Source organism: Molossus molossus, unplaced genomic scaffold, assembly GCF_014108415.1.
Source record: "Molossus molossus isolate mMolMol1 unplaced genomic scaffold, mMolMol1.p scaffold_m16_p_14, whole genome shotgun sequence".
Classification (NCBI taxonomy): domain Eukaryota; kingdom Metazoa; phylum Chordata; class Mammalia; order Chiroptera; family Molossidae; genus Molossus; species Molossus molossus.
In genome coordinates this window covers 25,749,186-25,773,714 of record NW_023425349.1, presented here as the reverse complement: position 1 = coordinate 25,773,714, position 24,529 = coordinate 25,749,186, and the positions used below count along the sequence as shown (strand labels likewise).

Below are 24,529 nucleotides of genomic sequence, written 5' to 3'. Positions count from 1 at the left end.
CCCCATATTTAAAAAGAATACAAAAGTCAATGTCATGGATTCCATTTCTATGGAGACTTGATGGTTTCATGGAATGGTAAATTAGATTTGGAAGGGCCCATAACTCCTCATTATAGTGGCTCGTGACGTGTCATCACTGGCCTACAGAGTCCTCAAAGGTAAGACTAGAGATTTACAAGCGCTTTAAACATTTTTAAGTCTAATACATATTATATATTTGCCCCTTAACAGCTCTACTAAAGAAACAAAATCTCAAATTTTTTTGCTTCTGTGTGAAATTATTTTTACCTCTATTTTATCATTCTTTTTCTAACACTAATTATATGTTATTATTGGCAGTTTATTTGTTTTGATTAATAAAAAATGAGAATATGAATTATTACTTATAAATGCTGTTTTATTGGTAAACCAATCTTTCAAAACAGGAGTTCCATGGGGAAAGGGCATCATAAATGCAAGATTTATGGTGGCAAAAATAAAGAAAGAAAGAAGCTAAGATTGCCAGGCTCTGTGTTAATGCTTTGAGAGTGTTTATTTTAACATAAAATAAGAGTGTGGGATGTATGTACTATTATGTCTCTTTTAAAGATGGAAAAGGGGCTCAGAAAAGGTCAGTGAGCTTACTTAGAGTCATAAAACTAAGAGTACTAACTCCGACTCAAAGCTACATCTTTCTGACTCCAAAACTAGCATCTTTTTCTTCCTTCTTCTCACATCTTACCTGTGTATGAATCTCTTCTCCTATATCACTAATAATGCATCCTCTAGAACAAAAGTGCCTGAACTTTTGAAATCATGCATCTTATTACAAAAAAAATGTTGCACACACTTCCCCAATTTATTTATTAATGATATATGTCTAGCCTTTACTAATATATGCATTATAAAGCATAGAATAAAAGAACATTTAAATACATGAGAAATATAAGTAGCAGCTCCAGGTGATTGTCTTGAACATTCCCTTGGATATGCGTACTTCACCACAGAGATTGCTGATACAGACCAGTACTTCTTGTAGGCTGTGGACTGTGTGAGAACCACCTGGGGCACTTTTTTTATTTTTTAATATTGTTTTTTCTTTATTGATTTTTAGAGAGAATGGAAGGGAGAGGAAGAGAGAGTTAGAAACATCAATGAGAGAGGACATCAACTGACACCTCCTGCATGCCCTCTACTGGAGATTTGGCCCACAACCTGGGCATGTGCCCTGACAGGGAGTCAAACTAGCGACCTCTTGGTGCATGGGTTGATGTTCAACCACTGATCCATACTGGCTGGGCACCTGGGGCACCTTTAAAATGAATATTGCTGGGCTTAGATCCAAACAATCTGAGGGGGCATGGCCCAGGAATCTGCATTGTTCACAAACTTCCCAAGTGATTCCTAGCCTCCCTAACAGTTTCAGAATTCAAAACACTGCTTATAAGGATGCTCAATGACCTTAGTGAGAACTTCAGTGAACTTAGTGAGGGCCTCAAGAGCATAAAGAAGAACCAGTCAGAAACGAAGGAGGCACTAACTGAAATAAAGAATAATTTACAGAGATTCAATAATAGAGTAGGTGAAGCCAAGAAGCAAAACATCAATTTGGAATATAAGGAAGCAAAAATCGCTAATCAGAACAGCAAAAAGAAAAAAGAATCCAAAAAAATAAGGATAGTGTAAGGAGCCTCTGGGACAACTTCAAGCATGCCAACATTTGCATCTTGGGGGTGCCAGAAGGAGAAGAGAGAAAACAAGAAATTGAAAACCTATTTGAAACAATGACAGAAAACTTCCCTAACTTGGTGAAGGAAACAGACATACAAGTCCAAGAAGCACCGAGAGTCCCAAATAAGATGAACCCCAAGAGGTCCACACCAAGACACATCATAATGAAAATGCAAAAGGTTCAAGACAAAGAGTATCTTTAAAGCAGCAAGAGAAAAGCAGTTAGTTACCTACAAGGGAACTCCCATTAGACTGTCAACTGATTTCTCAAAAGATACTTTGCAGGCCAGAAGGGAGTGGCAAGAAACAGAGTGATGAAAAGCAAGAACCTACAACCAAAATTACTCTATCCTGCAAAGCATTTAGAATTGATGGACATATGAAGAGTTTCCCAGACAGGAAAAAGCTAAAGGAATTCATCACCACCAAACCATTATTATATGAAATGTTGAAGGGTCTTCTTGAAGAAAAAGACCAAAACTATGAACAAACAGAATAGCAATAAATACATATCTATTGACAATTGACTCTACAAACAAAATGAAAAGCAGAACAGAAACATTCTCATAGATACAGAGAACATTTTGTTGGTCGCCAAATGGGAGAGGGGTTGGGCGAAGTGTGTGAAAGGGTGAAAGGATTAATAAGTACAAACTGGCCTTGGCCGGTTTGGCTAGGTGGTTGGAGCGTCAACCTGTGGTCCAGGGAGACCCAGGTTTGGTTCCCGCTAGGGGTGTGTTTGTCCCCCTTGGTTGCAGTTTGTCCCCAGCCTGGTTGGGTTGCGTGGGTGGCAGCTACTCAATGTGTCCCTTTCACGTTGATGTTTCTCTCTCTCTCCCTCTCTTTCCCTCCTACTCTATCTGAACAAAAAATGGAAAAATGTCCTTGGGTCAGGATAAAAAAAAAGTACAAACTGGTTGTTAGACTGACAAACCTCAAAGGCAAAGGGGGTGGGAGAGTGGGAAGAAACAAACGAAAGAACTTATGTGCATATATGAATAACCAATGGACACAGACAACAGTGTGGGGAAAGGCAGGAGGGGGGTGGGAGCGGGGAGGAGGGGGTCAATAGGGGGAAAAGGAGGAACATCTGTAACACATTCAACAATAAAGATAAGTTTAAAGAAGAAAAAGTTTTTAGAGATGTTTGTTGCAGCATTATTTATATCTGAAAACAGTAAGTCTCCAACTGTAGGAGAATCGTTAAATACATTTTAAATCACCCATAAAATGAAATTATGTAGCTGAATAAGTATTTATGAAACATTCATAATGATACTATAAATATTAATGAAGAGCTTTTAATTATTTGTTTATACAGTACTATTTTATAATTGTAAAAATGCTTAGAAAAATACCCATAGAAATACCCTGAAATGTCAGTAATTTTCTTCTGAGTGCTAATAATATGCATAAGTTTTTTTCTAAAATATGGGTACATTTGTCTTAAAAATTGCCACAGGTGTTCAATAAGGGAAGCTTTAGAAAATGAGCGTAACATTTGGAAAAATTGGTTATTTTTAATGTCAACAAAGATGTTTTTTAAATTTAGGTGACATGTTATACATATATATATATGATATTACATGTATAACTGTTTTATTTATATATATAACATATATATAATTCATATACATATATATGAACTATATTTTCCAATTTGAGATGGAGTGTACTCATGTGACCATCATATATAAGTAGTAAAGAGAATTTTAAATCTGCAGATGTTGAAGAAGTAGTGGTTTTCTGCAGCAGGGTATTAAATGTGGTCCCTGTTCTGTCTGCCTCAGGTGCTGATCGTCTGCTGCACGGGCTTGGCTGGGATTATGCTGCTCAACTACCAGCAGGATTACACAGTGTGGGTGCTGCCTCTGATCATCGTCTGCCTCTTTGCTTTCCTAGTCGCTCATTGCTTCCTGTCCATTTATGAAATGGTAGTGGATGTATTATTCTTGTGTTTTGCCATTGATACAAAGTACAATGATGGGAGCCCTGGCAGAGAATTCTATATGGATAAAGTACTGATGGTAAGTACTTCAAATGCCCTCTACTGCTTTAGGGATAAAAATACTAATAAAATTAAACCTGTAACACTCATAAATGAGGTTAGTCTTGGGGGAATCAGGGAAGAGAGCCCTCTTGGCATGGATGAGACCATTTTAATCCACCTAGCTAGAGCATTGCCCATTAACAGACCTGAGTTCACACTATTCTGTACTGCTGCCTGCTCCTCTGCAGTTAGACGGGTTTTTTTGTTTGTTTGTTTGTTTTTTTTATCCTCACCCGAGGATATTTTTCCATCTTTTGTACAGATAGAGTGGGAGGGAGAGAGAGGAAGAGAGAGAGAGAGAAACATCAACGTGAAAGGGACACATCGAGTGGCTGCCACCCGCACGACCAACCAGGGCCGGGAACAAACTGCAACCGAAGTACGTGCCCTTAGCGGGAACCGAACCTGGGTCTCTCCGGACCGCAGGCCGACGCTCTAACCGCTGAGCCAAACTGGCCAGGGCTAGACGGGTTTGAATTGACTTTTTATTTATTTTTTTATGAGGAAAGCAAAGATTTTTTTTTTAATATATATATATATATATATTATTGTTGACAGTATTATAGGTTGACTTTTTTAAAAAAAATTTTTCTTTACGATTTTATAGAAAGAGGAAGGAAGAGGGAGAGAGAAATGGACACATCGATGAGAGAGCACATCGATTGGCCACCTCCTGCATGCCCCTCGCTGGGGATTTGGCCCACAACTTGGGCCTGTGCCCTCACTGGGAATTGAACTAGCGACCTCTTAAATTAGAACATTGGACCATTGGTGTTCTAAGTGCTCTTTCCTGAAGTGAGGTTCAAGGACAAAAATTCTTTATTTCCCAAGTTGTAGTTAGTACCTACATGTATTTTTTCATCTACCACCTTCTCAAGTATTATTGCTGTCAACCCCATTAAAACTCATTATCCTAAATATGCCAGGCCAAATTAAAGGCATTTTCTAATGAATATAGATTAACAGACCCATGACTGGTAGATTGTATTGTTTAATATTATTTAAGATCTGAACCTTTACACAGGTATTTATTCAGATTCTTTATAATTATGTAGCCTCTGCAGCTTCCCTGTATTAGAATCTTAATTAAATCTTTTTAAAAATTTAGAAACTAGTATATTAAATGATTTAAATACTAGATGCTACAAAATTAAAGATGCTTTTTTTATCCTCACCAGAGAATACATTTATTGATTTTTAGAGTGAGGGAGGGGGACAGAGAGAGAGAGAGAAACATCGATTGGTTATGTTCCATACGCACCCCCAACTGGGGACCGAGCCTGCAACCTAGGTATATGCCCTGACCAGGAATCGAACCTGCAACCTTTTGGTGTACAGGATAATGCCCATCCCTTTCACATCGATGTTTCTCTCTCTCTTCCTTTCTCTCCCTTTCACTCTATCTGAACAAAAAATGAAAAAATGTCCTCAGGTGAGGATAAAAAAACAAAATAAAATAAATAAAATAATAATAATAGTACCTGGCTATTAAGCTGTTAATAAGTATTTCTATCTTAAGAGTGGATAATATTGAAGACTAAACATTAGATATTGAAATAGTAAGTCATCTTCCAGGAGCATGGATTTAAATTCAGTTTATTTATTTAATATGTTAATAAATAAATATGTTAATAAATAAACTAGATTATTTGGGTTTTTTTTTTTTTCAATTACAAAAATACCAAATGAGTTAACTGACCTATTTAGTACTGATTATCTCTTTTACCAAACACATCACCAACTAAATTTTGGATATTTTCATAATGAAATTTGGCCTATGATAATTGCATCTCGTTTGTGATTAAGACATTAGGAGAAGCATTTATTTTTGTTTTTAAGCCACTGATCAAAAGCAGAGTAAAAAATACAGTTTTTCTTCTTTTAGTTTTCTCTGTAAGAATGATGAGGATATTTAACAGAGAAGTGCTTTGACAGGATAGAAACGTTTTCTTAGGGGCAAATCCATCTCAAGTACAGGTTCTGGTTGTTACTCCCTGTCTTTCTCCTTTATGGAGTAATTTCAAGTCCAGGTAGACTTTTTCTTAAAGCAGCTTATTTATGGTTTGGTAAAAGCAGTATTCTGTGCTTAGTAGTACCACTGCTTTCTTTTGCCTTCTAGAATTATTAAAAAGTAGGCTTATGGAGTACAATGCTTCTGTTGTTCCCTTTAACCATGATATGGAAAAAGTAAATCAATCAATAAAACACTATTCTAAGTGTGGGAAAATAGTCTTTTTCTCTTTTTAAGTTAGCTATTTTCTCTTTGGCCTAGCACTAACATTATCTCTTAATATTATCATTAAGTAAGCTTGTCACAGTGAATGGATGGAAAAAAGATTTCATACCAACAGATTGCACTTCATTCCCATAAACTTAGCCACTCTTGTGTCTCACACTAAATATTATTTATTGCTATGGTTTTAGGCCATCCATTTCCCAATATTGAGTCAAAAATGTGAACGTTCTTTAGAATTTATCTACCAGCCGAAATGTGAAAGGACCTAAGAATGTGTGCCACTTGGTCCCTGTTTTGCAGGAGTTTGTGGAGAACAGTAGGAAAGCACTGAAAGAAGCTGGTAAGGGAGGCGCTGCTGATGCCAGGGAGCTAAAACCCATGGTAGGTGGCGAGGAGGAGGGGGCCTCCCTCCCAGAATTTCACTTTCACTTCCTCTCTCTCTCTGTCTTCACTGACTGCACCTCTTCCGGAGAAGCTTTTGCTGTCTGTGTCACTCAGGACGTGCTGCTCTTTCTGTTTGTGTGTTTACCCATCACTTGGATGGCAGAATTCTTGTCACAACTGAGACCACCTTCTGTACAAGTAAGCTGAAAGGAACCCGGCATTGTCACAGTGAAGAGTGGTCATGGCAGGGTAGGGGATGTTCTTGTCCCCCAAGGTGAAATTGCCGTTTCTGTTTGTTTGTTTTTTTTTCTTTGTAACTGTCAGTGGTTAGTTTTCATTGGACCCTTTGGTTGTGCATTTGAACTGACGGCTTGATTTTTGTCCTTTTGGAAGGTGATAATAGCAATTCCTTTCAACTTGCTGAAATCCATATTCCCCCATTTTTTAATATTGGTTTGTTTATGTTGCTGTCTTTTCCCCTTTGCTGACTTTTTCTTCTGTTGCCTGGATTGTACTTTCTTTGTTTCTTAAGCTATTTTTCAGTAGCAAACAAGTCTGTTTTCATCAACACCCACATTTCCCACTAAATAAGACAACCTGGTCTTCTCCAACCTCAGCTGAATTGTGAGAAGGATAAATAACCTCTGGTCAGTGATATATATATTCTACTTTCCTTTGTGGAGGGGGGCGGGGTAACTTAAAGTTAATCAGGGTAGGGAGACTCCCAAGCTGCCTTTTCAAAGATATTCTCATTGCTGCAGAACAACAGATGTCTCTAGCACATATTGGTCTAATTACTACAATTTTACAAATGTATTGTTCTTAAATAGCATGTTTGTTTCAAAATATTATACAATTGCCTATATCCTTAAACAGTTTATTTTAAATAATGTGCCTTGTGATTACATATAATAGCCAAAAGTGTGAGGTAAAGACTCTCTTCTTTATACTTTAATAAATGGTTCAATGCATAGTTTTCCAACTTAAGAAATATATAAAACAAGCCCATTTAAGTATGTAAGAGTAAAGGAAATGGGTTCATTTAAAGGGAGTAGAAGAGGCTATATATGTATATGGAAAGTAATTGCATATTCAACCTAAATTAAAGTCTCAGAAGAATGTTTAGACACAAACTCTTTCTTCTGTAACCCCTTCCTGTACCTATTTTGTTGATGCTCTTAATAGCTTTGATGTTTATAAAGCAAAATTTCAGTGTTTAGATTCCCAAGGCACAGACCACTCTGTTCATAAGTACAAGGATGTAGACAGTGGTTATGTAGCTCTTAGTTTACAGTATGCATTAGCTGGGACTGGATTGAGTGGGCAAGGGACACCAGTCAGCATTCCCTCCAGCCAGGTGCCCTGCCTTCCTGCCTCCCTGCCTCCCTGCCCCTTTCTCTGCCCCTCTTGCTCCATGCAGGCTTAGGGGGATGGCTGTAAAGATCGTGCCAACCCTATGGTGGCATGGAAAAATGAGGAAGACTTCTTTCTTACTGCTGCTTGGTTGTCCTAATTATTCAGGAAATACGGTTCCAAGCCTAAAACTTAAAAAAGATATAGACAATCTTAACATGTAAATCATCCTTTCCCCCATTTTCTATCTTTCCAGTGATTGAAGCTTCCACTAAATAATTGTGCAGTAATAAGCATTTAAAGAAAGGGAGAATATTTGGAGGTTTAGGACTAGCTACTCTGACCATGTAATTGATTGGCATGTAGTTCTGTTTTCTTAAGGGAAAGATAGATGGGTTGTGGTAGATCAGAATGCACGTATACCTTCTCTAACCTAAACCCCTAATTCATAATTCATAATGCTAGGAGAATTGCCCAGGTTATGTGGCATTCTACCAGAAGCCAAAAATTGAGAAAGATTTTTTTCTCCCTAATATTGCCTTCAGTTTTAAATAAAGTTCTTTAACTCCAACGAATGCATTAAAATCTTCATTCAGTTTTTGCTTTTATTTTTTGTTGTTGTTGTTCATCAGTTCATTGCTTGCAAATTAATGACAAGTCCCCAAATACATCTTTTCTGTGCATTGTTCTTCTGATGCTTTGGACATTATCTTATCTGATCCCTAAGAATGATGCTTTACGTGGTTGAAAAATGCAAGAGAGAAGTGTGAAGTGGTGCTCACAGGGTAGTTAAAATGTTAAGCCCATCAGTACCTCTAATTCTTATCTCTTTTCTACAGTATACATGGCAAGAGTCAACCCCCTATTGCCACCACCATCTTTTATGTGTCTCTAAAGAATTAGCTAAGAAATTCCTCCCTAAAGTTTGGGGACCGGTAGAATTTAGTATTGCTTCTTCATATTTGCTTGGTTCGATTCACATTATGCCCTTAGACGAAAGTGCCCGAGAGTGTGCCATACTAGTTTGCCATCTCTGTAGAAGCACTGCTGTTTGAGTTCACCATCTGCCTGCCTCCTTCTGGGATGTTGTAATGTAGGGTTTATGTTTAGCCTATAAAATAACGGTCAGAAAAAATGAGGTTTTGTATTTTCCTCTTGACAGGGGGATCATTGAACTGAATATAAATACTCTCAGTTTTCCTCTTGGACTTTTTTTTTTGGAGAGATCCTACTAGTTAAGGAAACTTTGACAGTTTGTGAGGTTTCTCTCTAAATCTTTGAAAATGATTTTAGAAAAATTTACCCAGTGTACTATAGAGGTTTAAGAAGGAACAAGCCATCTACTTGTGCAGAATCTACAGAGGAAAGGGAGCAAAAAACCTGGGCATGCTAGCAACATAGGCCAGAGAAGTAGCCTCTGCATATGTCAGAGGTTTTCCAGAATAGCAGTGTGACGTCCAACATGCATACACATTTCAGCCCTGGTATAGGATCTGGGGAGAAGGATTCTCAGTGCATTTTGCTTTGTTGCTATTTGTAACCATCTATGCATTTGTAACATTCATTATCTCCTTTTACTGGTAATTGTCTAAGATGATACTCTGTATGACTTTGTTTTCTAGGCTTCGGGAGCAAGTTCTGCTTGAACCTAGCCGACCGTTATGGAACCCATTGACATTCCAAAACAATATATACACATAGCTATGTATTTGTGTGTGTGGGTGTGTGTATATATGTATATGTATGTGTGTATATATATGTATATGTATATACACACACACACATAATCAGCCAAAATCAGAGAAAAGGAACAGGGATTTAATACCTTTTTTATGCTTATTTTTGTCAAACATGTACTCCTTTCATACGGGTGGCTTTTCCAAGGCAACTGCCGTCATTTAATGTTTTCAATTGTAATTGTCTTAATGGAAATGTTAAGATTCATATCTGATTAACATTTTTAATAACTTAGAGGAGATTTTAACTTTAGTTATTTAAATTAGGTAAAATTATTGTACCGAATTCTCTGTCTAAAGTTTATTCAGGGGTGATTTCCCTGATGTGTGCATAAAATCAAGACCTTATTTTACTAATGCATAAGCCCTAGTGGGACAAGACTAGGCACATGCTTTCAGAGAAATAAGGAATTGCTCCAATCACTTTTCCCCAATCAAAGAAGCCATGTCATTTTACGTTGAGAAGCATATAAGTGGGCCCACTACGGGAAGTTTCATGATTGCTCGTGCATTTGTCTGCCAACATTAAAAAGTAACCAACTCCTCAGGTATTTGTAGTTTACCCTAATGCTTCTATAAGAGAGTAGGTAAAAAGAAAAGGGTAGATAATCTTTCTTATGCAAACTTTTTTCTTATGGTTTGTCTTTCTTCCATTTTCTACTTTAGTAGCATCTTTCACACATTTTGTGCCTGATTTGAAAGGAAGCTGGAGCACCCAATGAGTTTAGTCTTTAAGTTTCTGTATATTGATTAGCGGATTAAGCAACGTTGGGAGGGATAAAGAAGGGAGAGAAACACGGAACACAAAGCTTTGAAAATTCCAGTGGTTTAGGGCTAAAGAGCCATTTATTTCAAATGCTTGCTATAAAATTGGAAAACAGACTGGCAGGTGCTCCTCTCCTTGACAATTCATGAAGTATCCAGAATTATACAATGTTTAGCTGAAGAATTGGTTAATGTTCTGATCCTCAAGTGTTGAACACTTTCGTTTGTTTGTTTAGGGCTGGGTTATGGGATTTTGGGGTTTGTTTTTGTTTTTTATTCCTGAAGCTTACCAGATATGAATGGCTAATATTCCATTGTTCTGCTTATTGTAATGGTGAATGCTTTAAGAAAAAAGTGTAATTTGCTAAGAATAATTCATGATCTGTTTATGCGATAACTCCTTTTTGTTACAATTTTTTTAAAAAAAGGCTATTTTTGTTAATGTAAAGTAAATATTTCAGAGCAAATTTTTTAAACTTATTGCACTAAACACAGGCTCTGTACAAAAAAAAAAAAGAAAAGAAAAAAAAAAAAGAAAGCCTCAGCATTTTATCATTCCATGGAAGGAGAATCTTTTGAAAGAGAGCATTGTCTCCTACCAGAACTAGACCGTGAATTAGACCGGTATTATGAAAATGCATACAATTAATGCCAGTAGGGCGTAATAAGCAGCTGTTTGCTAATGTGCTTCCTTTCAAAGGGTTGGACCTTTAAATTGCTGCAAAAGGTAAATTGTATTTTTTTTTTTTGTAAGTATCTGTGTTCTTTAGCTAGGCTAACTTTTGCTAAATGCCTTGGTTTCTTTTCAAAGCTCATGTGATATTTCTGATTTTTCAGAATATTTGCAATAAGAATCTGAAATTTTTTAAAAAAAACAACACAGTTAAGAGCTCATGTCTTGGCAAGATCTGGGAAACCAACATTGTAACAGTAGCTATTTTGAAACAATAATTCTCCAGAAGTTAACATCTAACATTAACAAACTATCATTGTACTCTTTTATATCAGTTGAAAGGAATAAATATAATTATGTAACTAACAATTATCCAAATAGGTGAGAGAGCAAATCATCTAAGAAAATTCAGAATACCTTCTGTTTCATAGCCACACAGATTTTGGACATTAAAAAACATTGGGAACTAAATTTACGACTTGCAAAAATCTGGAAGATGGGTATCAAAACAGAAGACATTCGAGGAGCTAGCTCTTTTAGGAGGTGTCCCTCCAAAGTGACCTGATGGAAATCTTGAATTTGGAGATTAGGTTCTACTCACTCGGACATCCCAACATCACGGACTCTTGCTGCTCCCTGTTCATATGCTCGCAATCTCAACTATTTGGAAGCCACCAGGAATGCTTTCTAATTATCATTTGCAACTAGAACTGTAATCAGAAAGAAATTTTGTATTTTTGTATCACTTGATTGTGTGCCATTTTATATAACAGGTCCTGTTTTACAAATAAATTTTGTTTTACTAACATTGTGTTTAGAAACTATGATCTATGTGTAACCATGTCATTTGAGTTCCAAATTAATTGCCAGGCTGTTTCCCCTAAGTAAATGTGTGTGTCATATGGGTAGGTATATGCAGACACGCATGTGTATTACACAGACACACAGAAATATTTGATGTGTAGAATATCACTCTCTTAGGAGCTTCATTCTTTGATTCATTTTTAAAGCCTTGCAGAGGCTCTTTTTTTTTCTTAGCAATATTTAAATGTTTTGAGGTTATGTTTGGATGTTCCTGCTTCCTCTTTCATCCATTGCCATTCATTCCTCAGCTAAATGTGTCCTGACTGCCTTATCGCTCAGTTCACTCACTGCCTCCATTTTCTGCCCCAGTGAGAAGACTAGATGAAAAACAAAAATTATCTGTGAAATGGGGTTACCTGAACACTTTTACAAACCATTGACGCGGTTGTGGTTTTTTGTCTTCTTCTGTGGTGGGTCTTCAAAACTGTGTTCCAGACTCGTCTCTTAAGGTCCTCTGCTGTCAGTGATGATCGTGGTAACCAGAGCATCGTCATGATTTCTGCCGCTAGGTAATGAGGCTCTGGTGCGTGCTTTGGAGTTTCTGGGCTCCTGCCTCAAAAGTAAGGTCTGCTGTAATATAACATGGAAGGGGAAAGGTTACATGTCTGTATAAATTGAAGAGATCCATCTTCTATGGGAAGCTTACCTGTGCTTTTGGTAAACATTAGGAATCTAGGGCCGTGAGCGTGTGTAACCCTTGTATGGATGGGCAGACCTCAAAGCAGGTTGTTGCTGTAAACCATGTAATGCAATGTTTCATATTTAGGATTAAAGCTTTTATCCTATCCTATAGCATAATGAAGTCCTAAGTTACTGCAGTTTCAGTAGCTTGGTTGTGTGTTGGTCCCCAAACTTTTTCCATAATGGTTGAGGAGGAGGCACTCAATGAGTCTATTTTAAAATTATGCTAGAAATACGTTTTTCCTTTGTAGAGATGTTCCTGTGCTCTTCTATTTTGTTTTTTCAGCAAAGGGCATTAAGCTGCCAATTCCCAATACCTTGGTATCTGCCAAGGGCTCCCCTGTCTTCCTAGGGCAGTTACAGGAATAGTGAGGAGACGGCCCTTCTTTTATCCTGGGCTTGAGCTGCTTTTAACCAGAGTGATGCTTCTCCCTCCCCCTTCCTCAAAACAGCTGAGGGAACTGCAGGCACCAAATATTTGTGAGGCCATATCGCTGCCCCTGAGGCTTCAACCATTTCCAATATGCACCATACTCACTAATAAAGACCATTTCAGGAGATACCGCTCCACCCCCTCACCTCCAGCCCGTCTACAAAGCAGAATTCTGGGATCAGTTCCAAAACCAGAGCTGCCAATGTTGATAGCCTGGACGTTATTTTATTCTTGATCAGTAACCTTCTCAATTGCATTTTGGGAATTTCTAATTGCCTTAACATAACCTATGAGAAGTTACCTGCAGAAAGGTCTTTAAACTTTCATCTTTCAGTGAGTTCTCTGCTGCTTTTTTTTATTGCAACTTAAAATAAAAAATCCGGAGTCTGGAGGCTTATCAGTGTCCCTGCCACAGTTAATCTCGGTGTGTTTCCATGTATTCCGTCTGTCAGACAGGAGTGCAGTAGAACAACTTGCCGACAGTAAAGATGTGGTCTGTGAATACATATTGGAAAATTGTGGGTTCATAAGTAAATGCATAAAGCCAAGATTGGTGTATTATATATTCATAACAGAATGCCTTTTGCTGTAAGTGCATACTCATGTCTCTCTGTGTACTAAGGATGCATGTTAGCCGTTAGAGAAGTAGTCACTGTTTAGATACAATGGTGGCTTTCAGAATTAGTTCATCTCTTTCAATGGCATGGAGTCCACATTGTGAAAAAGCAGCCTTGAGTGTGTCAAGAGAAAATCTTAAAGCTAACAAACTTAAAAACAGAGCAGAAAGCTAAACACATTGTATCACTTATAAATTTAAAATGGCACACTTTTCCGCATTCCAATTTTCTAAATTTGAGCCAAATTCTTATTCTCCAAGAAGAAAATTTTAATCCAAGATTTAAATCTTTGAAATTATCTTTCTTATAAAAAGTTGAATGCCAAGTTTTTAAACTTGAGAATTTCTGTGGAAAACCTTTCTTTTATACCAAAATATTATAGTACTCTTCCTATTCATCTCCTTGATTTTTATGTGTGTATAAAGAGACAAAAGTTGTTTCTGTTGGAATATTGCATGAACAAGTATCACTTTTGTAAATTACATGGATAGGATTTAAGTTTGATATTTTACAAAGGAATTAGTAAGTTTATGGGAAAAAAAAACAAAACAAGAAATTGTTAGGGACCCAAATGTTAGGCTATTTTATTCGGTTTTGATACTCAGTTTTACAACTTAAATGATCTCCTGAGGAATAAACACTCCGGACTAGGGAGTTCAGAAAGGTAAAGCTTTTGTGTAATTCCTAGTCTAGTCAAGATCCAGCTGAACACGAAAACATTGTAATTCCAGATGTTTCAGAAAATTTTCACTTCTATTTGCTAAAACCTGAACTCAATATTTGATATTCAAAAGCAGGTTCTTCATCTTTTGAGGGGACATGGACCCCTTTTGAGAAGCTTATGAAAGCAATAGATTCTCTCTCAAATGCACATGGCCCATCTGTGAACATTTCACATGCTGATAAGAATTTCAGGGCCCCCGGACTGCCAGCCCCCACCCCACCGTCCCCCCAGGGTCTAATGAGCTCAAGTCAAAGGTTTCGCTAAAGTTGGTTTGTCCATGTATTCTGAAAGGAGGTATTAAGCCTCCACCGAAGAAGATATTTTTAAGATAGTACTTACCAACATCTGACCTGAAGTTGTTTTTATAACGAAGACTTTGATTTAGTACTAGCTTTGGAAATAGAAACCACGCTTATCTGAATGAATTCCAAGATGGTCAACACTGAATCTTCAAGACAGTAAGATTTCTTTCCTTGGACGTGTGAGGGTGTATGTGTCTGGTGGGGAGGGTGGATTTTTGGCAAAGTACCAACTTCCTTGCCGTGGTCAAGAAAATCCAAGAAGAAATGAATAGGAAATCCTTGTAATTTTCCATCTACCAAAACACTTGATATGTTTAAGTGTAGCTCAGATATGAAATGTGGCATAGTGTTATCAGATTACTGTCTAAAAACACATTCAGTCAGTATGAGTGAGAACAGTTGAAGTTGATAAATGGGCAAACTCAGCAGTTGACAAAGTTTTAGTGGAAAGTTGGAGGAGCAGATACCAGGGGTAGAAATTCAAAAGAAGTGTTTTTCTCTCTGTGTAAATCAGGGAGGCGTTCCCTGTTTGAATGTTTTTCAGTCACCACTAGAGCAGCCTTGGACCACTACCAAAGGGACTGTGCCTCCATTCCCCACATCCACCCCGTCTTCTTTCATCGGGAGCATATGGATTTCTTCCTATCGGTACCTTACTATTAGGAAAGGTGTCGCATCTCCAGGGAGGACCCTCAGGACCCCTGAAAAAGCTGGCAGAAATCCTTAAAGGACTTAGAAGTTCTTTTAAGATGTGGGTCATAACTTATGGTCAGACATCAATCCATTACCTACATTTTCAAACTGAAGAAAGCAGGGGAAATCCCGTACTAGCTGGCTGATGGAGAAGGGAGCAAAATCAGCTCCCTACCCTTCTTGCCCACCTAGAACAGTTTAATAAACTGTCCACAGTTAGCAACGAAGGGACCACGGTGGATATTCCCATATCGGGTGGAAAAGGGCCTAAGTCCGGTGTAAGTTTCTACATTGAATATGTCCTTTTGTCATAGGAGTGCGTGATCTAAAACAGAATGTCCTGACCTTCCCTCCCGTCAGTTAGGAAAGTGGTTTGCAATAGTTACTTTTTCAGGAGTCTGCATGAAGCCATTCCATGGAAGGAAAAGGGAGCCTTGAAAAGAAGAGGAATAAATGGGCACAGGTCTGGGTGAAGCTCCTGCCGTGTCCCACAGACTGTTCTACCTGCCGCCGGAATGAGACAGTCGCAGGACAGCCTTGGTGCTGATGGTCTGAGACAGCGACTTAAGTCAACGTCCCTGGCCTCTGGGTTCCAGTAGTCTGTGCTCAGAACTTCTTTCGGGCCCCGCTTGGTTTCGCTAGTTTTGATTTTGAGAGACATCACGTGGGGAAAGTTACCTGTCTCCTGCTATGTTGCTTCTGTAGAGGTTTTCTGCTTTCTTCCCTTCTATAGAAAGGGCACTGGGAGCTCAATGAAAAGAAGTTTCAATGATACGATCTCAAAATATTCTTGACCCCTGATTGCCCTACAAATAGGTCCTGTAGCCAATGAAGGAAGTTCAGTGGGTTCTTGAATGATTTGATTATACGAGTAAAAAACTTGAAACCAACAAACACAAAGATGGGATGAAAAGTGTGGAAGGCACCTAAAATAATGATAGGTGCTCTGGAAAAAAAACAACCAAAGACAAAAGCTTATCTTCTGAAGACCAAAGGCCCAACTTTAAGTATTTGCTGGCACAGCCTACCCGAGCTCCTGGAGTTCGAATAAGGCTCCTAGAATAAGGCAGGCCATGCTTTAAAGATCAGTCAGTGCAATAGTGACCTCTCAGGCCCAGCCCAGCATATGGGACGATGTGAACAGAAAACACACATCAACGTGTCTCCATTTCTCACTGCTGTGAATCCAGCATGAGAAGTACGTTGTGGTGCCACATATTTCTCAATCTGATGCCGATTCTTGGTCTTTTTTCCCCCATGTGCATTCTATTTCATAGTGTCAAGATGAATTTTGTATCACATCCTGTCTTTGTCCGTTCCAGTTACAAACTGTAGAATCACAGTTAAGCCTTCCATGAATTCTGTAGTTCAGGATCTCTTACCATGGCGTTATTTTGAGTTTGTCCTTATTGTAGTGTCAGTACACTGTATCCAGGTGGGGAAACACACGCAGGTGCTTGAACACAACCCCACAGACACAGCCGTAGCCCTCATATTTGTGACTTGTCATTATTGACGCAGCGCAGACTTTACAGACAGAGCATGTTGCTCTCAGAGGACTTTAAAAATGTGTACTTGGAGCAATTAACTTTCTGGAGTTATCAAATCTTGCTGGGAAATTAACTTCCAAGAGCTCTGCATTGGATGGAATCCCGTCTGGTTCCAGAGTGCAATGAGCCTGTGTGAAATGGAGCTTTGAAATGATTTTCTTGTGCAGAAATATGAATTAGAAAAAAAAAAAGTGCTGATCTCATGCTAAGTTTTCTCTGTGTACTGACTCAGTTGCCAGAATTATAATGAAAACTGTATTTTAGTCTAACAAATGTATAGAATTTTTTTATGTAATAAATAAAATTTTATAGGAAAGAATGTCATTGTCTGCTGTGTTGTAACACTTTCCCATGCCCAGGGTGGTGACTGATAGCGTAGGGAGGAAAGTAATTGTCCACCTACCCTTCTGAGTTGTGAGCTCTGCAGTCAAAGGCAGATTAATGAGAGGAAAACACACAGAAATGTATTAACATGTACACATGGGAGATACCCAGGAAACAATGAGTAACTCCCAGAGGTAGCTTAGAATTCAAGTTTAAATGCTGTCTTTCTAGGGCAGCGGTTCTCGACCTGTGGGTCGCGACCCCTTTGGGGGTTGAACGACCCTTTCACAGGGGTCGCCTAAGATATAACAGTAGCAAAATTACAGTCATGAAGTAGCAATGAAAATAATTTTATGGTTGGGGGTCACCACAACATGAGGAGCTGTATGAAAGGGTCGCGGCATTAGGAAGGTTGAGAACCACTGTTCTAGGGAGATGGGAGAGTAAATGATCTTTAGGGAAGATGAATGAGCCCTTAGAAGAGTAGATGGGAGGTATGATATTTGGTGAGAAGGTTTGTCCTGGTGTGGTGTCACCTTCTAGGCTCCTCCTGCGATAAAAGGCAGTCCCCCTGGGTGGATGAAACTCCCACGAAGGGGATTGGTGACAATTGAATTCCTTTTGGAGGATATGTCTTTAGGCAGATGAGGAAAGTTCAGAGAGAGCCTCTCCCGGCATTTACTGTTTATCAAGTGCCCACAGTTCAAAATGATCCATATATTAAAGTAACATTTGTTAATCCTCACCTGAGGATATTTTTTTCATTGATTTTTAGAGAGAGTGGAAGGGAAGGGAAGGGAAGGAAAGGGAGAGAGAAACATTAGTGTGAGAGAGAGACATCAATTTGTTGCCTCCTACATGTGCCCCAACTGGACTGGGGACCAAACCTGCATCCTTGACCAGGAATCAAACCCATGACCCTTCGGTGCATGGGCCGATGCTCTAACCACTGATCACACCAGCCAGGACACCAAAGCAACATTTTCTGAGGTGGCATGTCTCGGACGCCTATATTCATATTTGGGGAGTGGCATATTCTGCTACTCTTCAATACAGAGTAATCATGAATCACATCTTGGTTTCAGATTTGGTCAGTATGCTGCAAGGGTGCCCTGGAATTTCCCAGCTATTTCTTTCTAGCATCTCTTGGCATGGCCTAGGGTCCTTGAAGTATGAAATACAAATGTACTAAAAACTAATTTCTCAAGTGCAGAGTTCATCCACTGCCCGCCCAGGCTTCCTCGCTGGAGTCTGGGTCACCCTGTGAATGCTAAGTTGCTACTGAATCCCACCATCAGGCAGAACAGAAAAGCCTGTTACACGCATCATGCCTGGTGCAGTGCCCTGCACATAAATGGAAGCTTGGATATGTGCTCCATTAGTGGGTTTATGAAACTCTGGTAGGCCATAATTTAGGCTGTAGCTGTGCCTCATTAAAGTTCGGAGAAATAAAGCTCGTGTAATCTATCTTCAGTGACTTGGGGACTAAGAAAGGGGTGTTATGAAGGGAAAGACCTTTGGCAATACCAATAAACCTCTCCTGAGTTGTTTTGTAATTTGGGGTTTTTCCTTCAGAGGTTGTTGTACAGAGTGCTTTTTATCAGCACGTGTGAGTATTGCCCAGATTCTTGCCAAAAGAAGTTGTTCTAGAACATTTGTGAGGAGTCCTCAAAAGCAGAGGTGTTTGAGATACTGAAGAATATTAACTGTTCATTCCGGACTGTTCATTCTTTGGGGGGGTCATTCTGATGCTGACGTACACAATTTCTGGTGATATAGACCATCTAGTGATGAAAGCCTGTAGAAAGGCTTTATATCCCCTAAAGGTACCCAGATTTTTAAATTCATTTTTTGTCTTTTTCTCTATGGAAAGCATGCTCTCTTCAATCTCAAGTGTTAGAAAATAAAGGTCTAGACTCTAGGGGATTTCTTTGACAAACCATATTATTTGTGTACTCTACGTTTATATGTAATTATGACTGACATTTGAGCTCCTTCAAATTGCTATTTGGCTCAAACCTCTTACAGGTGTTGAAAGATTCAGAAAGAAGCCAGTGTCCTATGAGGCTTATATCTTTGCTCATGTTTGCTGTGGGACTGACCCACAAGACCATATCTCTTCACACTGGTTTTTAAGTTGTGGCAAGTAGCAACAAAAGTGGGGGTGGAAATGCTTCATGTCTTTAATTTGACACTGTGTATTTTATTGGCCAAATTCTGAGAAAAATAACTTGCAAGGTGCACCTAGCTTGACTTTAGGATTCCAGAAAACGCAAAGCTAAGCTACTGGACCATTTCATTGGCTTATCAGCAGTTTCGTTGGACGTCTTAAAGCTCTGTAGGTAGTTATAAGCTCCCCAGGTAGGCATGTCAGACTAGACAGGAGACAGTGAAGTTTGCCTTCAAGGCAAAACGAAAGGGCTTTGAGCCATCCTAACTCACCATATAACCTTACAGGTGGACACGAGATGTTAGGGTTTGTGTTTGGTCTACTCTCTCCATCTGCTGGAAAGGATTCTCACAGCTCACCACAAAATAAGACAATTTTAACACAAAAATAAACATTGAATTAAAAAGATGCAAATGATCCATTGAAGAAGGAGGGGGAGGGGAAGAGGAGAGAAAAATGGAAAAAAGGAGATTAGCTATATAAGGCTGAGTTAAGACTGAGCTCAACTGTCAGCCCTGCAAAGAGGAACTCAAGGTACAAAGTTTTACATCTGAGAAAAAGAAACATTGAGTAGAAGGTCAATGGGAGGGACTGGGGAGGCATTGAAAACGATGGAAGTAGTATGTAATGACTTGGAATAATGTCCACAATATAGGCAATGAAAGGGGGGATAAAGCAGTTTTTATAGCATGGTCTGATTTATGTAAAAATATTTGTATGCGTTTTTAAACGACAGAAGGTATAATAGATGCTCTCTTAGCCAATTCTGAAGGGCACTGGTAGTTGATGAGTTCATTGAAAATTTTGATGAAGGAAGAAAATCATTATAAATGAAACATTTTTAAAAACTACAAGTAAAGCCCTGGCCAGTTTGGCTCAGCGGTTAGAGTGTCAGCCTGCGGTCCAGAGAGACCCGGGTTCGGTTCCCGCTAAGGGCACGTACTTCGGTTGCAGTTTGTCCCCGGCCCTGGTTGGTCGTGCGGGTGGCAGCCACTCGATGTGTCCCTTCACGTCGATGTTTCTCACTCTCTCTCCCTTCCTCTCTCTCCCTCCCATTCTATCTGTACAAAAAATGGAAAAATATCCTCGGGTGAGGATAAAAAACAAACAAACAAACATTTTAAAAAACTACAAGTAAATATTCATTGGCCAATCTTTGACATAGCTGTAGTTCTTTAGTTATGACTCTGAAGTTGTCTATTATCTTTTTTTGCATTAACCACACTAATAATGCAATCACCCAAAAACGTAATGATGTGAAATATTGATTTCTTTAAAATGGATTGAGAATTTAGAAATGCTTATAAAGCCAGCTGAGTATAGACGCCCAGATTTTTATTATTTCTTTCCAATGTGTATAATTCTCACACGTACATAATTCGAGAGTAATAGTTTTAGTATCTATAGAGTCCAAAACATTGAACATAGTTTTTATAGAAATTACTCTCTTTCATAGAAATTACTCTCTTCATACTAATTTTTTTATCAATATACATAATATTGAAATGAGTACAGCATTAGAGTTGAACAGTTCACCTGATGTTGGAATAAATGCAACTGACTTCTGCTGAGCACAGTCCACTGATGCTGAGAGCGGTGCACAGGCCCTGAGTGTGGCTGGGCTCCAGGAGCATTCAGTGTGCTGTCAGTGTGCTGGGGACTCAGCCAGGACATCCACAGGGGACTGAGAACCAGGGAATCTGGCAAGATGGTTAAGTGCCAGTCAGCTGAGGAAGCCACCCTTTTTACATCAAAATAAGAATTAGGGTTATCTCTGTGTTATGGGGTTGTGAATAGTTTAATTTTTTGTTTATCTGTATATTTTAAATTTTCTGTATAGCATATATATATGTATGTGTGTTTGTATGTGTATATATATGTGTGTGTGTATATATGTGTGTGTATATATGTGTGTGTGTGTATATATATATATATATATATATATATAGAGAGAGAGAGAGAGAGAGAGAGAGAGGTGGTACACACCATGCTGTCTGCCTCCATGACTTTGTTCTCCCCACCAGTGTAATCAGTCATCAGGCTGATTAGGATTTCCCTCTTGCAGGCTTCCCCTCCAATCCCGTCACAGGCGCCCAGCACCTCTCAGTTTAGGTCTGAATGTACATGCCAGACTTCGGTATCCTCTCCAGAGTCACCGCTTGCCACACATGCACATATCCTCGGTTCTGGACGTCCTCAGCCACCGGTGTCTCCTCATACTGCTATGATTGCCCGTGCGGTTCCTCTGGGGGAAATCTTCACCCCTCCCTGCCTCCCTTTTCATCATCTGGCTAATTCCTGCCCATCCTTTAGGTCTTAGCTCAGAGAGCTTCTCCCAATGACCCCAACACCTCCTATGTGCTCCCAAAGCACCCTGTACTTATCAGAACCCTCACTGCTATCTCCTCATTAGGTGTGAGCTACTTAAGATCAGGGAGTGAATGTTTTTACCCCTGAGTTCCCAGAACATAAATCTGGCTGACCAGAGGAGGTCTCAGGAAATGCTTGTTGAACGAAAGTGATCAGCACACTGCTATAGAAGGCGCGGTCAATACATCTGAAATAGCCTCACTCATCACACTTCCCATGAAATGTAAGATGTGGATCTCACCAACTCCCACCTATTGTTTCTATTATATTTTTCTACTCCTTCTAAATTTAAGTCCTCAGCCCGGCCGGTGTGGCTCAGTGGTTGAGCATCAACCCATGTACCAAGATGTCACCAGTTCAATTCCCGGTCAGGGTACATGCCCAGGTTGTGGGTCAAATATCCAGTGGGGGGCATGCAGGGGGTAGCCAATCAATGTTTCTCTCTCTCTCCCTCTTCCTTCCTCTCTCTCCAAAATCAATAAAGAAAACATTTAAAAATAAAAATAAATAAAGATAGGGGCTTGCACCAGATGCTGAAATTCATCCAGGCTCTGATTCTTTAATTCACTGGATATTGGAAATATTTACCTTTCTTCTCAATGTTGTCTGATGCAAAATCTTTGTAATGATAAGAAGGAGTCAGTTGCAGAAGAGTTTGAGGGACTGAAAATATTTCTCTGTGCAAACAAACTTTTTTCCCAATCACTGATCAATCAAATCAACCTCGTTTTTCATTTAAGAAATGCCAATCTTACAATGGCTTGGGCGGCTGAGATAACCACAGACGAACTGTCTCAACAGCTCTAATCTGCTTTTCTACATTGTCACCGTAACTTCTGTGAGCTTTTATGCTAACAATAAACATGCAATGTATTTTTAGTGGGTGTATATTTATATATTTATGTTCCAAATTTTTCAAACAAGCTTATATACAATAAGATAATTGAAATAAAAATAGAAAAGCAAAGGCATAAACAGGAAGAAACAAATATACCAGACACTGTATAACGAGGCATTAAATACTTGAAGCTTTCTAGCAACCTGAAAAGAAAGGAGCACACCAAGGCTTATAGAATTTTATTATTTGATGGAAGAAGGTATACTGTGAAAGAAAGATACTGTGAAAGAAAAAAATAATCTGCAAATGACTCTCAAATTGGGGTTTGGAGGTGCTGAGCTGGTGGAGTCCAAGCATATAACTTCCTGATTCTTTTCTTTCTTTCTTTCTTTTTTTACTTCCTGATTTTATTCTTTAACTTACTTTGTTACCTCGTCCTTATTCAGATCTGCCGCTATTAGGGCTTATAAGTCGCATGCTTACGTACAAATAAAACAGAAGAGCAGTCTTCGTGTATTCCATAGACTTTTACCAAGTCCTATACTGACTGAAGATACAGAAATGAGAGACCCAGGTCTTTGCCTTCCGGAACCTCACAGTCTGTTTAGGAGGTAAAGAGGTAAGCAGATGATTGTAATATAATGTACCAGCTGCTCTAACAGAGTTAACTCAGGAGCAGCAGGGAGACAGAGACGTGGTAAGACAAAAAACCTTTTGGGAACAGCATGTGTGAAGATAGGATGTGTCTGAATAAACACTGAAGGAGACATGAACTTGGAGAAGTCAACAGGGAGGGATCAGATCTTGAGGGTCTTGCAGGCCATACTAAGGGACTTCATTTTATGCCGAAGAAAATGGGGACTCACTGAAGAATTTTAAGTAAGGGAATGCTTGATGATGTTTGCATTTTAGAAGAGAAAGATACTGTGACAGCATTTGGGGAAGCTTTCTCAACCTGATAGAGGATGTTCATGAAAAACCCACATGTTACTCAATAGAAAGCATTCCCCTTAAGAGCAAGAACAAGACAAGTATGCCTATTCTTGTCGTTCCTATTCAACACGGTACTGGAGGGTCTAGCCAGAGCAATTAGGTAAGAAAAAGAAATAAAAGGCACCTAAATTGAAAGGAAGAAGTAAAATTAACTCTCTTCTTAGATGACATCATTTTATATATAAAAAATCATAAAGAATTCACACACATGAGTAGACAAAGGAATTAAGTGTTGTGGGATACAAAATTAACACACAAAAACCCATTTTATTTCTATGCACTAGTGTCTTCTCATGATTCTTCTCTGAAACAACTACTACTATAGTTTTTGCTTAACAGTGATTTTCTTAACCATCACTCCTTCTACATTTAGTAATTGGTTTTCTACTGTAAGGAGGAGTTGTCCCTTCTCTCCCACTTAGGCATTCTTATTTTCAACTTTCTGTTATCATCATCATTTTTATGCCCAGGTTGTCTCTGGTTTGGCCAGCCAGAGCCCATTCATTCTGGCTCCTGTGTATTTTGGACCTGTCTCCGTCATTCATTGAGTACTTCCTTGTTCACTGACACAATCCAGATGTACCAGGCTCACCTCGGGCTTCTCTGTCTCAGTTCTTGGAATCAGTCATGTCTTCAAGGAATCCTGGTTCCTTTTAATGGAAATTGGTATTTAAAAGTCAAGATCTGGGTACTAGATGATCTCATGGTGGTAGCTATTACTGAAAATAGAGAAAACTGGCTTTCTACCTACTGCCACTTTGGAATACTATTTTTATTGTTTTGTTGAAAAGACAGTATGAAAATATTTTTTAAAATAGCACACCCCTTTGTCCACATCTTTGTGCTAGGTCTGTGTTTATGTGAACAGTCCTTTAGTTCTGCATAGGAATAAAATATATATATGTGCAGTCAAATGTCAGTTACTTATGCCTTTTTTTTTTTTTTTAACTTATATCAAATCCTGAGTGTTTCTTCATGCTTCTGCGAAGACTCAATCCCTCTCCTCTTATATGGCCACAGAGTTCCACTGAGCAGCTGTGGCCAGCACACTGAGCCTTTTCCC

General features: G+C 38.9%; 1 protein-coding gene across 8 annotated transcripts in view; it reads left to right on the top strand.

Moving 5' to 3' along the window:
• SLC44A1 (solute carrier family 44 member 1) overlaps positions 1 to 24,529 on the top strand; it is a 171,142-nt gene that overhangs the window by 123,378 nt on the left and 23,235 nt on the right. For 3 of the 8 annotated variants that reach the window (XM_036260909.1, XM_036260908.1, XM_036260911.1), the window contains exons 14-17: positions 3,501 to 3,737; positions 6,297 to 6,578; positions 6,913 to 7,027; positions 9,356 to 10,682. In XM_036260909.1, the coding sequence (XP_036116802.1) occupies positions 3,501 to 3,737; positions 6,297 to 6,578; positions 6,913 to 7,008 (615 nt within the window). In that variant the 3' untranslated portion in view covers positions 7,009 to 7,027; positions 9,356 to 10,682. Of the gene's footprint in view, positions 1 to 3,500; positions 3,738 to 6,296; positions 6,655 to 6,912; positions 7,028 to 9,355; positions 10,683 to 24,529 lie in introns of those variants that run through there. The other 5 variants (XM_036260913.1, XR_004959488.1, XM_036260914.1 and 2 more) reach the window with 5 other exon arrangements.